Source organism: Hoplias malabaricus, chromosome 1, assembly GCF_029633855.1.
Source record: "Hoplias malabaricus isolate fHopMal1 chromosome 1, fHopMal1.hap1, whole genome shotgun sequence".
Lineage (NCBI taxonomy): Eukaryota > Metazoa > Chordata > Actinopteri > Characiformes > Erythrinidae > Hoplias > Hoplias malabaricus.
The window spans coordinates 11,541,348-11,558,278 of NC_089800.1; the positions used below are offsets into that span (position 1 = coordinate 11,541,348).

General features: G+C 38.9%; 1 protein-coding gene across 1 annotated transcript in view; it reads right to left on the reverse strand.

Annotated features, from left to right (window-relative positions):
• The window catches only part of bmp6 (bone morphogenetic protein 6), a 52,277-nt gene extending 35,647 nt beyond the window's left edge, over positions 1-16,630 (reverse strand). Inside the window, exon 1 of the mRNA XM_066646769.1 lies at positions 15,817-16,630. Coding sequence (XP_066502866.1) covers positions 15,817-16,210 — 394 coding nt within the window. The 5' untranslated portion in view covers positions 16,211-16,630. The remainder of the gene's footprint in view (positions 1-15,816) is intronic.
• Between the last annotated feature and the right edge of the window lie 301 nt (positions 16,631-16,931).

The window sequence follows — 16,931 nt, forward strand, 5'->3', positions numbered from 1 at the left end:
TATTGTTGATGTAGGCATTCTTTCACATGCACATATATGTATAATCTTCACAGACGAACAATGCCAATACAAGTGACAATACAACTCTCCAGAGCAGCTCATCAAGTCCATTAGCTAGAGACTGCATTCCTTTGAGTGATGGAACACTATCAAAACATTTTTGGATCCCTAAATGCAATCACATCTTCACTAATTTGAGTGTAAGGCCTTCTCAGAAGAACAGAGGCTGCTACCACATTAAGAAAAAACCTTAAAATTTGGATGAACAGAAATATAAATTTAGTTGAAGTTTTCACAAATAATCAAAAAAATATCGCAAGAAGCCATAATAAACTTTGGGATTAATTTTCTTCTCTGAGCTCTACTGCTTGACAATACTGAGTAATAAATGATCAAAACTGTAAATTATAGTAAATTATATTATATATTTATTGCTATACATTACAGCAAATCTTATGTAACTGACAGCAGCATATGGCACAAATGGGATTCAGTGCCACCCATATGTTTTATTTAACAACCATGCCACTCAGAAATACCTGCAGGAATATCTTATATAACAAGGGTCCTCAGTCAAGTTCTTTGGAAGATCAGCCAACACAATACATTTATTCATGTTCATTTTTTTCAGCACTAACATTCCATGCAGGACTAAATGAAAACTGGAGGTATTTCTGAGATTTTGCAGTGGCAAAGGATCCAGTGGGTAGGGTGTGTTTCAGGGTAATTTGGGATAATTACAGTTGTGTAAGGCCTGTGCTAAAAGATGTCTGAATCCTGTCCGTTCTCATCCCAACGGATGTAACCAATGACAACTATCTGTGTGTGCATCAGAGCCCAGCTGAATGGCAACAGTTAGATGCTCATACCTGTGTGTCAGTAGGGGATCTGGTATCTTTGCTCAAAACAGGCAGACATTTGTGTGTGTGTGTGTGTGTGTGTGTGTGTGTGTGTGTGTGTGTAACCCTTAATGTTTCAGCATACCAAGAGATTTTAGACAATTTCATGCTCCCAACTTTGAGGGAACCGTTTGAAGATGGCCCCTTTCTTTTCCAACTTGACTGTGCACCAGTGCACAAAGCAAGGTCCATAAAGACATGGATGAGCAAGTTTGGTGTGGAAGAACTTGACTGGCCTACACAGAGTCCTGATTTCAATCGGATAGAACACCATGATGAATTAGAGTGGAGATTGTGAGCCAGGCCTTACACATGAGCAAATGGTTCTTTTACCCCAGTAAGATGATGAAGTTTGTAATTTGTTTTGCTTATGTTTGGAGGATCCAAGTGCTTGCAGATCTTGTGAAGCTGTTTTCTGCTCATTCAAATAGCATATAATTGCCATATCCTGTCAGATTCCACCTGTCACAGGTTTTATCTTATCCTTCGGGTCAAGGCACAGTTAAAACAGAAGTTAAAACTCTTGATCTCTTATTTCTCCTTCATGCCAGTTCAAAATAACCTTTTCTGCACCTCCTCAGCAGGGACTCTCTCTCTGTTCTACCATTTTTCTCTCATTATAACAAATAAATATATACAAAATAACAATTTACAAATTTTCCTTTACACATTCCAAATTGTAATTTTAGCATTTTGACTGGGTATAATAGTACAGCATGATTGTTGTCCTGTATTTCTTTTATTGGTCTTGTTGCTAATTGAATTTTCAATGATGCATTCTTCCTGGGGTACAAAAAAGTGAAAATGAGATGAGAACATTGAGTATGTTCTTGCCTTTACTGCTGTATCTTGTGTGTGTGTCTGTGTCTTTTAAAGATTTACCACTTGTTAAGTGTGCAAAAAGGTTTTTTTTTCGTTCTTCTGAGTGTAGTATTGTGTGCATACAGAAACCTGCTAGAGTGATATGTATGTGCTCCAGCAGGTGTGTGTGTGTGTGTGGGTGGGTGTGTGTTTCAGGGCTAGCCAGAGAAGCAGATTTAGAGGGAGGAAGCCACTGTCAGACAGCAGAGATGGATCTGTCCTGCGGGATCAGATAAATAAGGAAAAAATATCTTTGAAAAAGGAAACGCAGCTGTTTCCAAAGAAGAAGTCAAAGTATTGGTGGCTTGCATTCCAGAGCTACAAGTCAAACGCTCTCTTTTTTTCTTTCACTTTACCTCAATCCCATTATCCCACCCACTGACCGCACCTTTGTCTGTATTTCTATTGCGGTCATTTTCTCATTTTTGACTGATCTGCAAGTTAAGTTTACTATAAAAAAATAAATTTAAAATAAGAAATTTACTTCATGTAATTCACTGGAAAACACTTGCACTAACAATGTAAAATATTTGCTAAAATGAATTTTCAGCACTACATATTTAGCCTATCTGTACAAAATATTGCAGCATTGGCGTACAGCAGGACAGCAGGCTTTTCATTGTGTTTCATTGCTGTGGTTTAACCAGGGCACTGGGTGTTGGTGCAGAGCTAACTCTCACCCTCAAACTAGAGCAGGGTGATCACAGTATGTGTAACAATGTAATGGTAGATAACATATTATGGGGACAATGGGCTTTTACATATCTAATGAGGCACGAATAAAACACAACATAGCAAACTTCCATAAACAACAAATAACCTAATTAAAATCTCCTATGTAACAGACAGATCAACACATCTTAAGAGGCCCTGCTCTCCCCTCTCTTTTCTCTCATGCACACCACTTGACTCAAAATCCATGTGTTTCTACACGACAGAAAAAAGGTACTGTACATTTAAAGGTACCACAGTGGTTTCCCTAAAAATTCATTACATTCTTTTCTCCAGAAGCAGAGGTGAATATCTGTTATCTTTCATTATAGAACTGTGTAAAATAAAAGGACATGAGTCCTAGAGATGAGATGGGGCGTTTGAAATCAACACAATTTTAAAATCTACAATTATAATAGAATAAGGTACAATTATGTGCCCTAACTAAAAATACTGAAGATGTACCCTTGAGGGTACTACTTCAGTGACAGTTCATTTGACAGCGTAATGACATTCCCAGTTTGATTTGCTTTAGCCCTGTTCACTGTCCTCCGCTCATAGCATACGTAGCATGGTAACAATCAAAGAAAAACTGCAGGTGAAATTGAGTACATTTGAAACATTGTGGAAACCTGTCAGGATTCTGCCTTACCTAGGGTGACCAGATCTGAGATGGTGAAAAAGAGGGCATGTCTCGGAGGGGGGTGGGGGGGTGGGGGTGATGAGCTCCCGCCCCTCGCTGCCGTTGTGTGCTTAGCTGAACCTATGTGTGCTCTTAGGTCTTTTACACTTTTATTTGCTACACAAAACATGGGAATTTCTTTTTTAATTCATCCGAGAACTTACATTTACGTTTCGGCATAGCTGCTCGAGATGAACCCTCATCTCGAGCAGCTATGCCGAAACGTAAATGTATACATGATACATTTACAGATGATACAGATACATGAGCTTTGCCTGACGTAAACAAGGACTACAGACGTGCAGACTGACCAATTAAATGTGTCTGTTTCTCTAGCCTCAGCAAAATTTACGTCACAATATATTTCTGAATTTCAGTCAATACGATATAATTCCGATACCTATGTGAACAATAAAAAAAGCCACAAAAAATGCCAAGAACTGAAATCAACATGACCTCACCATCAGACAAAATCTCTTGGCTTTGTCAATATTAAAATATTTAAACTAACTTCAGAATTGAGTACTATTAACTCATGGCAGAGCCGTGTAATAGCCGTCAGTCAGTAACAGATGCTGTAAATCATATATATTGAAATATTGAAAATGTGTATAAAAATCATATCATTGTTACTGAAACATTTTATATTGCAACATATATTGATGTTGAATTATCCAGCCCTGCCTTTAAGCATGTTCTGAGTGTGTGCACAAAACTAACGCAGCATAGGCAAGGCAGCATAGATAACAACAAGTATATCTCTAGCCTAAAGGTTTGTAAGCCATGTCCCAAATCTCAGTGTTGTCAGTGATTTGTGGTTTGTGGTTCTTGGGTTTGTTTGTTCTCTGTTGTTGTCTTTGATCCCTTATGTCTCTGTGTCTCTGATTTTCTTAATCAGGGTTATTATTTCATTTTTGTTGTTGTTTATGTCCTAGCTCGCTTCTTTTTTTTCAGGTATTTGTATTTTATTTGTTTCAGGTATTACTTACAGTTACTATCTTCTGTCTGAAGCCCTATATGAACTGAGTTAGGGTTAAGGTTGTAAACATGTAAAACTAACATTTATATTTTACATGTCATTGAGAACAGCACTCCCACCAAAGTTATCCATCCCTCAACAAACTCATCTTCTAGTCCTTCGAAATATACAATGGGTGAGAAGGCAGAAAACCTTAGTAATCCTTTGCTCAGTTATTACAACTGATTTTATGGACCGTTTAATGGTAACTTGATGATTAGTATTTCTCTCCACTAAGTGATATGTTGGGTAATATTGAATGTGTTGTGTCATTCAACAGCTGAGCTAACCTTTGAATCATATTTCTTTATTAAATTCCTCCTCCAGCACATCCATTCTTAAGAAAACATGAAAAAAAAAATTATTTTTCCCATGACATGTCAATTCAGACAGGATTGCTTTAACCTGGGGTTGGTTTTACTGCTCGTTTTACAGTAAGTAAATGGCTCATGAATCTTTTCTGAAACGGGAGCATGCACTCCTGAAAAAAAAAATGACTGAAATGCTCCATTCAGATGGGATTAAAACCACTGAGTTACTCTGGCAATAATAACTTTACCCCAAGTCCACAGGTAAAACTAATCCTGTCAGAATAGCCTTTAGTCTTGGTTCTGTGTTTGTGGTTGTTTTGATGGCTTCCTTATTGTTAACATTCTCTTGTTTATTTCCCTTTCTTCCTGAATGTCTGTGTTATGTCTGCATTGGTGAGCTGTGGCACTGAACACCACCCACCAAAATCATGGGCACTGAGATTATAACTGATTGATTTGTTGAGTTGCAGAATAAACTACCTATTAGGGGCCACTGTGGACATTCTGACCTAATTCACACATCAACATGTAGCCTTAGGGAGAGTCTTAGGGTGTGTTGCCTTGTAAAAAGTAACTGGCATGGGCATGTGCATCAGAGAATGTTGTGTTTTCATTTTGTTCAGCTTTTAAAAAAAGGTTGGATTTTGGTTTTCGGCTCTCCTTAAACTCTTTCAAGGTAATATCAATCACACTCTGGTGGGACATTGTTTGAGAATATGTAGGGGCCAAAATTTCTCTTGCCTGTATTATTTGTATTATTTCTATGGCTATTAAATTGAAAATATTTGAATTAGAGTTTGAATTTTTGAAGACATGTTTTTCTTACCCAGTACTGAATGGAGAAAATGATAACCCTAACCCTAACTTCCTCTACTGAGCTCAAATGAAATGTACACCTTTATATAACTGCGTAAACATTGTTAATTATCTGTTCAATACATTGTCATTTACTGTTTCAGAGTGTTAAATTTTTCTCAGTTTAGCATTTTTTCCTCAGTATCTCTGCTAATGAAAAACAATGAATATATGTAAGTTAGTATTTCTGTCTAATAATAATAATAATAATAATAATAATAATAATAATAATGTCCAATGTAATGTTTGAATTGTCCTAGTGGAAAATATCCTAGTGAATGATTTATATTCTTTTGCAAATTCCACCTTTTGGATTCCAGAATATGTATTTGTAGGCACATCTTATAATTAACGTGCCCATGTCAGTTAGATTTGCTTAAAGTACTCCCATATTGGGCGGTGTATACCTTTGGCATGAGCTGGAATGGTATTTTTGATCCAGAAATATAAAGTAGCTTATAATCCTAGGACACTATTTAGCATCATTTTTAAACTAACTATGAACCACGTGACTGCTGGAACTCAAACACAACCAGTTTGTAGCAGTATTTTGTTATTTTCAACTGTAAATTTGATACTTTAAGATAAAGATAAAAAGCCTGACCATAAAAATCTCACCAATTACTGATCCCTTGCTTTATGCAGCCAGTGCAGGTTTTGATTACAGTACAATTACATCACGGAACCTGGACTCTTTTAAACTACTTCAGAAAACAAAGCTGGTTAAACATGTTTACTTTCTCCAGCTCATGTGCATATTAGACCCTCAATTAAATATTACCAGAATGAATTGAGCCCCCATTACAGTAATAAACTGTATTTCCAGCTGTGGATGCCTTTTAAATATAAATGAGCAGTTTTTAAGCCATTAATTAAGAAAGGTCTTGAACTTCTCAAATATAGAGCAATTTCATATGTCAATTTATTATCCAAGATTTTAGAGAAAGTTATGAGAATTTAATTTGTATACAAATTACAGTACTGAGGAACTCTTATAATTCTCAGACCAAAACTATGCATATTTGTTGATATGACTTAATAATTAAAATTAATTTTAAATGCAGGCGGTATGCACACAAGACATTTCACGTTTTGTCTGGTCAATTTAATTAATACATTTCTGAGATATATGTTCTATTATCCTGCTGCTCTCAAGCATTCACTGAGGTTTGTTGACAGTGATGTATAGTGGTTCTTATATATCAGGGAGCTCTCATTTCCTTCCTACTTTCTGGCTATACTTTTTGAGTTTTGTTTTTTTACACTCATTCTTATCATTTTCATTTGCCTGGAAACAAACATCAGAACTATCTATCTGTATATTTCTTTGCCAAGCTGAACAGTTGACCTGATCCTGTAGAAATATTTTTGGGGGTTCCCTGTCTGCGTTAAATTTTGACTAGCTTTGACCACATAGCAGGGCCTATATGCCTATGTGTTGCTCCATAATTCTTCCTCCACACTGCTCTTTGTTTGTTGTTTTACTCTGGTGTAGACCAGAAGAGGTCACTTTGAGTTAGAACCCGGAAATATTTAAAGCTGCAACAACATTAACTTCTTTAATGTTCTCTAAGGTTCTTTTGGCTGAATGTCGTGGTCCTATAATTGACGTAAAGCCTAGTGTAAAAGATTTTACTGAAGAACAAATATCCTCTTAATGTCACAAATTTCAAATTTCAAAAGAAATGTTGCATGAGCCAGGGTTCACAAAATTTGAGATATGTTGTGTGTTGGATTAGCTGTGCAGAACTGGTCGTAGTGTGTGTTTGATACCCTGTGATGCATAAGCGCCCCATGCATAGTGTGTTCCTGCCTTGTGCCCAGTGATTCCTTGTTTAGGCGCCGGACCCACTGAGACCCTGAAGTGCATAAAGCACTTCTGGACTGTGTTGAGTAGTTTGTTTCCACTGGCCGGTGAGAATGTATGTTTCTGCATGTGCTTTGTGTGAGCATGTGTATCTGAGCATGTGAAAGTGTTTGAAGAAGAATGTGTTTTGCTGCAGGCATGTTTGTGCTTTGTGAACTCCAAACACTTCTGATAGTGATGTGCCAGTTGGAAAGCATGTCTATAAAAAATAAAAGGGAAGAGGGAAAATGGTCTCTCTTTCTTGCCTCTTTTGTCTACATGTTCCTCCTTAATTCACTCCTCTCCTCTCATATCACTTGTGGATTTTCTGCCTCTGTCAATTCTGAAAATTTATCCTTGAAGTTTCGTGAGAATCATGCATTAATATTGGACCTATGGAGCCTGCCTCCAACTAGTGGCCTGCTAGTGGCTATGCTTCCAGCTAGTAGTCTGCTTATGCTGCTGTTAGCTGCTGCTATTGTCGACAGAGAGAGCCTGTTTCCAGCTAGTGGCCTGTTAACACTACTGGTCTTTAGAGTAACTGTCCATTATAGAAGCCCAGTGTAACCCCTTGTTTCAGTGCTGTTTTGTTTTGTATCTGTATTGCTGTGTATTGTATGTTTAGTGGTGTTTGTTCCTTTCAATTAAACTTTAACCATTCCAAAATCAGAAGAGAATATATAAGTTGTTGCAGTTTCGCAAGTGTAATTTTTGCTCATTCTTGTTTTATACAAGACTTAAGTTACACAATAATCCATGGTCACAGTTGTCTGATTCCATTCTTCATATGCAACAAACATTTTCGAAAATAGACAGATCTGGATTGCAGGCAGTGATATATATATATATATATATATATATATATATATATATATATATATACACACACACACACACACACGCACACATAAAAAATGTTTTTGTGTGTTTGTGTGGATGGGTGGGTGCACAGAGAGAGGAAGAGATCTAGATAAACAGAGAGATAATATGTGGTTTCAGGCACGTGCCCCAGCGTATTCCCTCCTTCCCTCCCTTGTGGACATAGATAGTTCATAGAGCAGTGGACTTACCCACATAAGCATAAGCATGTGTGTGTGTGTGTGGGCAGGGAGATAACTAAGTAAATTCTGACTCAAGACAAACAGATAAATCACTTGAAGTCTGCTTGTTTGTGCCTTTCATTCTCTTTTCTCCCCTCACAAATATTTTTATTAAATATGTGCCACCTTGCTGCTCTTTGACTTCAAAAAAATTATTTGATTTGGTTTGATTAGTCTAGAGTTGTAAAGTCTAATTATTGCAGGAAGAAATGACCTGCGGAAACATTCCTTCCTGCCATGGGGTAGGAGCAGCCTGCTGCTCAGTGTGTTACTCTGACACTGATATGTTTTATGGAGAGGGTGACAGGGGACCTTCATGACTGCTGACACCTTTGTCAGCATCCTCCACTCTTCCAACATCTCCACTGTGTCCAGTTTCATCCCCAGGTTTGAGCTGGCCTGTCTAATGATCTTATTGATTCTGTTGGTGTCCTTTGCTTTGATACCACTGCTCCAGCGCACAGCAGCATAGGTAATGACACTCGACACCACAGACTTATAAAGTTCTGAGCAGGTGGCCCCTTACACCAATGGCCCTCAGCCTCCACAGGAAGTAGAGATGGTTCTGACCCTTCTTCTATTGGTCTATGTTCACCTCCCATCGTAACTTATTGCACAGGTGAACACCCAGGTACCTGTAGATATTGACCACCTCGATGTGGATGGTAGTCGGAGGGGACTTTTCCTTCATGAAAGCTCCACTGCGAGTCCTGGGCATTAAGCTGGAGATATTTGTGCTGGCACCAGTCCACAAAATTGTTCAGCACTCTCCTGTACTCTTCCACCCTCCCCTCACCAATAGACCCAACAATAGCAGTGTCATCTGAGAACTTCTGCAGGTGCCACATCTCTGAAGCTTACCTGAAATCCGAGGTGTAAAAAGTGAAGAGGAAAGAAGCAAGAACAATCCCCTGTGGAGCCATAGTGCTGCTCAACGTCTTCTTTAATCCACAGGTAGGTAGTTAACAAGTTTTCCGCTTAGGTAGTCAGTGACTCAGGACACCATGGAAGGGTTTACCTGAGCTTCCATCAGCAGAAGGGGTCAGATGGGGTTGAAGGCACTGCAAAAGTCAAAGAACATGACTTTCACAGTGGTTGCTTGTGAGTTACTATGTTGTTGCCAGGCAGTTGCTAGGGTATCTCAGGTGGTTACTAATGTGTTACTAAGTGGATGTTGTGCAGTTTATTTGTTTAAGAAGTTACTAAGTGGTTGATATGGTATGCCAAGCGGTTGCTAAAGTGTTGATAAGTGGTTGTTAGATAAATTCTACAGGATCACTAGGCTGTTGCTGTGGTATTCCAGGTTGTTGGTAAGTTCCAGACAGTTGCTAAGGTATCTCAGGCTGTTGCTAAAATGTTGCTAAGTGTTTTGTTTTGTTTTGTTTTTTGTTTTTTTTGCAATTTCTGTGGTACCCCAACTGGTTGCCAAGGTGTTAATAACTGTTTGCTAGGTGGCTGTAATGGTGTCACTAGGCTGCTGCTATGGTATTCCAGGTGTTGTTAAGTTGTTACCAGGCAGTTGCTAAGACATCCCAGGTGGTTGCTAATGTGTTGCTGGTTGTTAGGTAGTCTCTAAGTTACTATGTTACACCAGGTAATTGTCACAGTGTTGCTAAATGAATGCTAGACCGTTGCTGTCATATCCAAGTTGCTATGGTATTTTTAAATGGTTGCCAAGTGGTTGCTCTGGTATCCCATGTAGATGCTATTTACGTTATTGCTATTGTGTGACTAGGCTGTTGCTATGGTATTCCAAGTGGCTGCAACTGTGTTGCTAAGTGTAGGCATGTCACAATAGCCATTTTTTGTGGTTGATATATTATAAATAATAAATATATTGTCTCGGTTTTTATGTCACACCAATGTGTCTTTTTAAGTTCTTTAAAATCTTAGAATAACAATAGATTTTAGAGTCCCACATATGAATAAATATAAATGAAGCTGTATTAGAAAAAATATAATGCACTATTAAGATCTACATTCACTATTCATGACTTAATTGCACTACATAGTGAGTATGGAGTGATTTTGGTATTAAACCACTGTGTTTCTCTCATGTGTAATGTTGTTTTGATGTCTCTTTTAAAATGGCCTCCTGGGCTGACATGATAATGCAAGCATTTTCGTATTCATCTGGATGGGGATATTTTAAAAATATTTTAAAATAAAACGGTTCTGTGTGGACGAGGCCTTAACCTATTGAGTCTATCTCAGATCTCCTGTTCTTACTGATAGTTACAGCTAGCATACGCTGAACTGAAGCAAAACAGTACAGAACAGTTAATCAGTATCAGAATTCCTCCAAAAATGTGCAAACTTGATTCCTGATAGGACAGCAGTCATAGATAAAGAGTATTCCACACGTTTAAAGTGGTCTGCACATTCCCCTGGGTTCATCTGTGGCATCAGAGCTGGTGCAATATCAGAAAACTATGGCATGAGAAGGGGTGATATCATCAAGCATTCTTGGGTACAACAGAAAAACAAGCAGAACTGTGTCCTCAAAACCCTTATCTCTGACCTCCCGGTCACAAGCTGTGTGTTTGAGCATGCGCATGGCAGGCCCAGAGATTAAAACTCACATTCTTCTTTGGATAATCAGAGTCTGAAAATGTTTACTTCATCTGAGGATCTTGCACAGTTATCTCCAGGGAGGAAGCAAGCAACTCAGGTCATTGACTAACATTTTAGCTGCTGGCTCTTTACAACAAATATAACAAATGTTACTGACGTTAATATCGACACGTTCATGAATGAACTGACTGACATGTAAGAATGACTGTTCTTAAATTAATTTACAAATATTTCAACCTACCCTAGTTGTATACAGTAGATGTACAGTAAATATTTTATATGCAGAATAATAGTTTAACATTGGAGCTATGTGCTTAATGCCACTAACAAACAAATGGCTTCCTGTGGTTTGTACATTTTAATAATTCACAGTAAAGTCATGTTGTGTCCAAATCGAAGTTGCAATGTTTGTGAGATCGTTTGAACAAGTTGAAATATCTTTTGGCCTTGGTTTCTTGTAAAAGATTTGGTTGTGTATTGACTTTAGTAAAATAAGTGAAAAATTATGGACACTTCAATGGTCTGTTCTTTTTATATTCCTAGCGATTTTTCTATCGTTCCATTATAAAGCTGTGTGTGAGAGAGAGTACTTAAATATAGCTTCATTAAAACATTTTGGATTTGTCCATGTGGATGTCATGCCTGAAAGGGATTCATGGTTTTTTCCATGTGTAAAATAAGTAGTGGGTAGGCTAAAATGAATGAAGAACTCTGATTTAGTTAAAAACCTAAAATTAGTAACATCTACAATCCGCAAAGTATGGAAAACTCATAAGTCCACAGCTAAAACAAGATACAGTATTTTAAGTCCCCCTCTGGTTTTGTCTCTGCTGAGTCATTCCCAAGAAAATCCCCTTTCTTCCATTGTGAGCTGGAACATAACTCAAATTCCTCCCTTAATTTCCATGTTAACACCCTGCTCACCAAACAGCGCAGATATGGCACTCCTCTGTGTGTGTGATCCCCGGGTAGTCTTTCAGCAAGGATAACCGGTATTAGTCAAAGCCTCACAAAAATGACCTCTTTGATCATGCCTAACTAATTAGACTTGAACAGACTTGGCCACTGGTACACGTTCAGAACTGGAATGAATTGCTAACCGCAGATTTGAGGTTCAACAATAATTTAGAGCACCGAAGGACTTTATAAAGAGGGAATAAAATATAAGAGCCTTTAAAAAAAAAAGCAAGAGCCTGAATTCATATAAGCGATTAGCCAGGGCTGTCTGGAGTCTGTTAAGCTCCTGAAAAACTCCCTGCCCTCAGAATGTGGAGGCTTTATAGTTACAGAGGCAAGAACTTTTTTCTTCTGTCTTCAGGGACTTTGCTAAGTATGGGAATGACAGAGAAATATGTGTGTGTGTGTGAGAGAGAGAGAGAGAGAGAGAGAGAGAGCAGAGAAAGAAGAAGTAGAGCAAAAAAAAAAGTAATAGCAAAGAAAGCAAGCAAAGGGCGCGAGCAAGCGAGAAAGAGAAAGAGCAGCAAGAGACAATGCAGGGAAAAAAGACACCCAGGACTGGATTTTGCATCCAGGTTTGAAATATATCCTATATCCTTGCTTTTTCGTTGATGGATTTAGAGCTTTGTATCTACAGTAAAAAGGCCCCAGATACATTATAATGAAAGTTGCATATATGTAAGAACAAAAAAAGAAGCCCTGTTCCTTCAGGACTTTCTCTGGATTACAGGAAGATCTCTTCAGCATCGTATAAGGGAAGAACACAATATCCAGAGCATACACATGACATGAGATTTTTCAGAGCTGTGTATGTCAAAAACAGCCTGCAAGCCATCAGATGAGCCACAGAGAAGTCCGTCATAAATCAACTGATCAGACATTAGAACAACACTGACATTTCCATAACATTCAGCCATGGTCTTTGTGCATTCAGCCATCTATTTGACTATTTATATGCATTGTATGTCAGATTATAAAACCATTAATATTCAGTAATACCATTTATGTGGCGACCAGTGTGCTCTCTGGGTGTAGCAGTATTGGTTTTATAATGTATGAAGTGCACCATGTAGGGAGTACAACGGCATCTGGGAGTCAACCCCAACCTCTGCTGATTAACACAATAGGACAGGGCTCTGTTTACAAATGTGACACAGATAAATCTATCAGGATTTCTCAGTTATGTTCCTAAATCCTCAAAATGGCAGTTACTATACAAAATGTTGTCATGTGAAATGCAATGATACCGCTGTCTATCAACTTGCTCATTGGTGTTAATCACCTCATGGCCACATCTCTTTAAATATCACCAAATAACTCACATAAGAGAGGATAGTTAGCTAAAATAAATAATAATTAATTAACTAAGAGGGGGGGTATCATCTTTTGGGGGACCTTGTAGATTTGGCAGAACACAACTGTGTATGTGTAGGTGCAAATTTAAATTACATTTTTTGTTCTACTCTATTTACCTACATGGCACTAGGTGGGGTTACAGATTTTGTACTTTATAATATGAGGGTAATATGTAATATTAGAGGCTCAGCAGCTTTTCACTTCAAAACTTCCAGTTCCAACTTTAAAGTCGCAGTAGTGTCCCTGGTGTGCACTTTGTGCAGCCGCACTGCTGGTGATCTCTCATATATCCCTAACACTACACTCTTCCTCTCTGTCCCACTGAGAACTGAGACATCCCTAGGCACAATGGAGGGGTAGGACTCAGCAGTAGTGGCTCAGGATAAATGAAATGGAATTTACCCTTAGGGACAGAATGTTCACAGTGCTGGCAATATCAACCAATCATCTAAGTATAATGCCTTGAAAAGCTACAGCACAGAAAGTTTTAACATACTGTCACATCCAAAGAGCCGCTGTATGGAATTAAAACCAAACCGCCTTTCAGAAGAGCCCGAGAAAGGCCAGTAAATGACTGGTCCTCACCTCTTCACAAGCTCTTTATATACTCATTAAAACTGTCACCTCCCAGCAATAATGACCAGCGGAGCTGTTTGGGGCATCACCAGACACACTTTAAAATGTTGCTGTGCCCCACTAAAATCACAGCAGTTAAAAGGCAATTTTATCCTGGATTGCTGAGGACTACAGAACACACCACATAAATTCACTACAGGAACTTCCCATAATGCCCTAGTGTCTTTCCAAAAGCTTGAGCAACTAACGTTTTCAGTCAAAGCCCCTTTATTTCAGCTTTTGTCTTTTCCCATAAGTAAATATTTAAAAGAAGGTCAGCTACGCAACAGAGAATGTAATCATGGCCTACAGCATTTTGGTTATAGCCACTTATAATCATATAATCTACCAGAATACAAAACACACCACTGAAGCAGAGTCAGACATTTCCAGCCCACAGAAAATAAAGGTAAGAGCATGTAACACCATCCAACAGAATTTCAAAAACGTGCCCTTTCTAAAGTTTAGGATCCAAATATAGAAAATGATATATTAAATTAGGAGGTGCAGACGTTAGTAACACAATTCTCTCACATTTCTGTGAACCCCATGTGTATGTCAGAAGTAACATGACAGTTTTGACAAAAGATGCGCAACTGAGGATGTATTATGTTTATGCTTTTTAATTGTTTTTACCCCAAGAAAATGCCATTAATAATTGAAAACAAATTAGTGTTCATTTGTCCACTTCTCATCCATGGCAGGGTAAGACCCACTTTAGTGTTAAATCACTTAAACCATTTAGTGTTTAATAGGCTTTTTTTCATGGCTACTGGAAAGCAGAGAGCTGTGCCCCTCTAAATTCTGTCTGTGCCCCAGTACAACCACATGTATAGAAATGCCCCTTCACTTAGTGCCACTCCAATCCCGTATTAAACTAATTTTACAGGATTTGTAGCTGGACTTGGGGCTGTCTTGTTTTGTTGTTTTCTTGGACAGTGATTAAACCTAGTGCTTGAATACACTGCAAACTGGATTAAACGGTTTTTTTTTCCACACTTGTTTTTCATACCGGTTTTTAATATTGCGGCACAATGTATGAATATTAACTGTGTATAGCAGGTGTTTTTTTACCTCTTTAAGCTTCACTACGCTTATATGCTTTAATTTGTCTTTGATAAACACAATAGCAGTCGTCATATTTGTTTGTTGTCTGAGGTGAATCCACGGGGATCCAGCCGCGCAATCGCAGAAGCCGGAGGCGCGCGCACAAGTGTGGTCACAGTAAATAAATCCCATTTAATCTTATACGGAAGTACCGGGTTTTAGAGTCAAACACAAGCACTTTCTTGTGTTTCTTGAGTGAGTGTTGTTTATTTACGCGTATACATTAGTCTGTACTAATGTTGCGTAACTCCGCGCAAAAGATGTACTTCATTTGAAAGCACGTCGTTTCCGGGCCGCGATGAAAAACGGTTTCAGAATAATGTCAAATTTTCCCACTTGTTATACGAAAAAAACAAAGCTACACAACCAGTTAACAGTATGTACGCTTCGGAGGTTCTTTAATTAATGTAATGTTTCTGTTGACTGACGGACTTTTGTTGAATCTACACAGCAATTTTTGAAAATGTTACATCGTGTTCTTCTGTTGTTTCAATATCATTTTTATTACTGGAGATAGTCCATTGTTGGTGCTGTAGAACCACATTACACCTCTGCTACATAGAACCATATTCAGCGATATCCAGGTCCAGATCAAACAAACCATGTCCCTCAATCTGAAGCAGTATTTAAATAAATAAATAAATAAATAAATAATTCTGTTATTACAGAACAATTGAAGAACATTTAACAGTTTCAGACGTGTTTCTTTTCTGTTTACCTTTACTTAAGCTTTACCTAAGACTTTTTTTTATCTATGAAGACGTATGTTGTTTTTATTTACTCTCTCTCTCTCGTTAACACAATATTAATATTAATTATTAATATTACAGTTGGCTACATAGCCAGCGCACCTTACGGTGGCCCACCTGGGTTGTACAGGAGCAAGCTGGGTTCAACAGAAACACCCATAAAGTATGTGCTCACCCAGACTGACGAAGCTCATCACCATATCAGCGTCGTTCAGGTACGCGTTGTCTTGGAACGAAGCTAGAGGTGTCCCAGGCGTGGTGAACATGGACTTGTACTGGTCCAGAAGCCCGTCCACTTGGTTCTGCTCCTCGTTGATGGTGTTGTACAGATCCAGCATGAAGAGCGGCGCTGAGTTGTACTTGCCGTTGAGAAGATACGGTCGGGGTCTGTGCGGCAGTCCGAGAATGGACAGGATTTCTTTCTGCATTTCACGTTTCTCGTGCGTCCGCAGCCGCCGGTGCGGATGGAGCTCGTTGTTGTTCTCAAACAAAACGCCGCTAGCCGCCACGAGGAACATGCAGTAAGAGCTCCACCATAATCCCGCAAGTGCAAAGCCGTGGCGTTTCATCTCAGATCCACTTTGGGTGGAGGACAGTAGGCTACAGCTGTGGACTTTCCCCAAGAAACAACTTTCTAAACACAAGAGCTACTGTTCTGCTGTTCGAAAAGATATCACGGTCCTTTACAATAAAACGGACTCACTCCACTGCAGACACTGATCCATACGAGACCAGCGGGCTCGTGCTTCAAGGCATGAAGGGATATGTTTGGCGAAATCTCCATGAATTCCGCGTAACTCTCGCTTCAGAAAGAGAAGAACAAAACAAAACAAAACAAAACAAAACACGGAGACACCTGAAAGACGCGCTTCAGTGTAGTTTTCTGCTCAATAAGCGCCAAAAACGCTCATACATCAGTTCTCCAAGAAGCTCCTGCCACAGACGACTTTACGCCCAGTCTCCTTCGCAAGGAGCGCCACGATTGAGCCTGTCACGCCGAGAGAACTGGACCTGATCACGGAGCGTGTGCTAGAGGGACCCGCCCAGAGGAGGAGCGATGAAGGGAGCTGCGGTTAAACCGCCCTTAACCATAAAACCGAAGATGAATTAATGACTCGAGTGGAAGAAAATGTTGGTATGGAAATATGCTTAGGTTTAAAGAAAGTGGTTGTAAATCCTCTTTGATTTGCTTTTAGTCAGAGTGGAACTTATCTTCTGAAGTTGGCACACTCCTCCCAGACAGTACACCTTGGTCAGCTGGGTTCACATGGGCTTTGGCTCTGTGTGGGC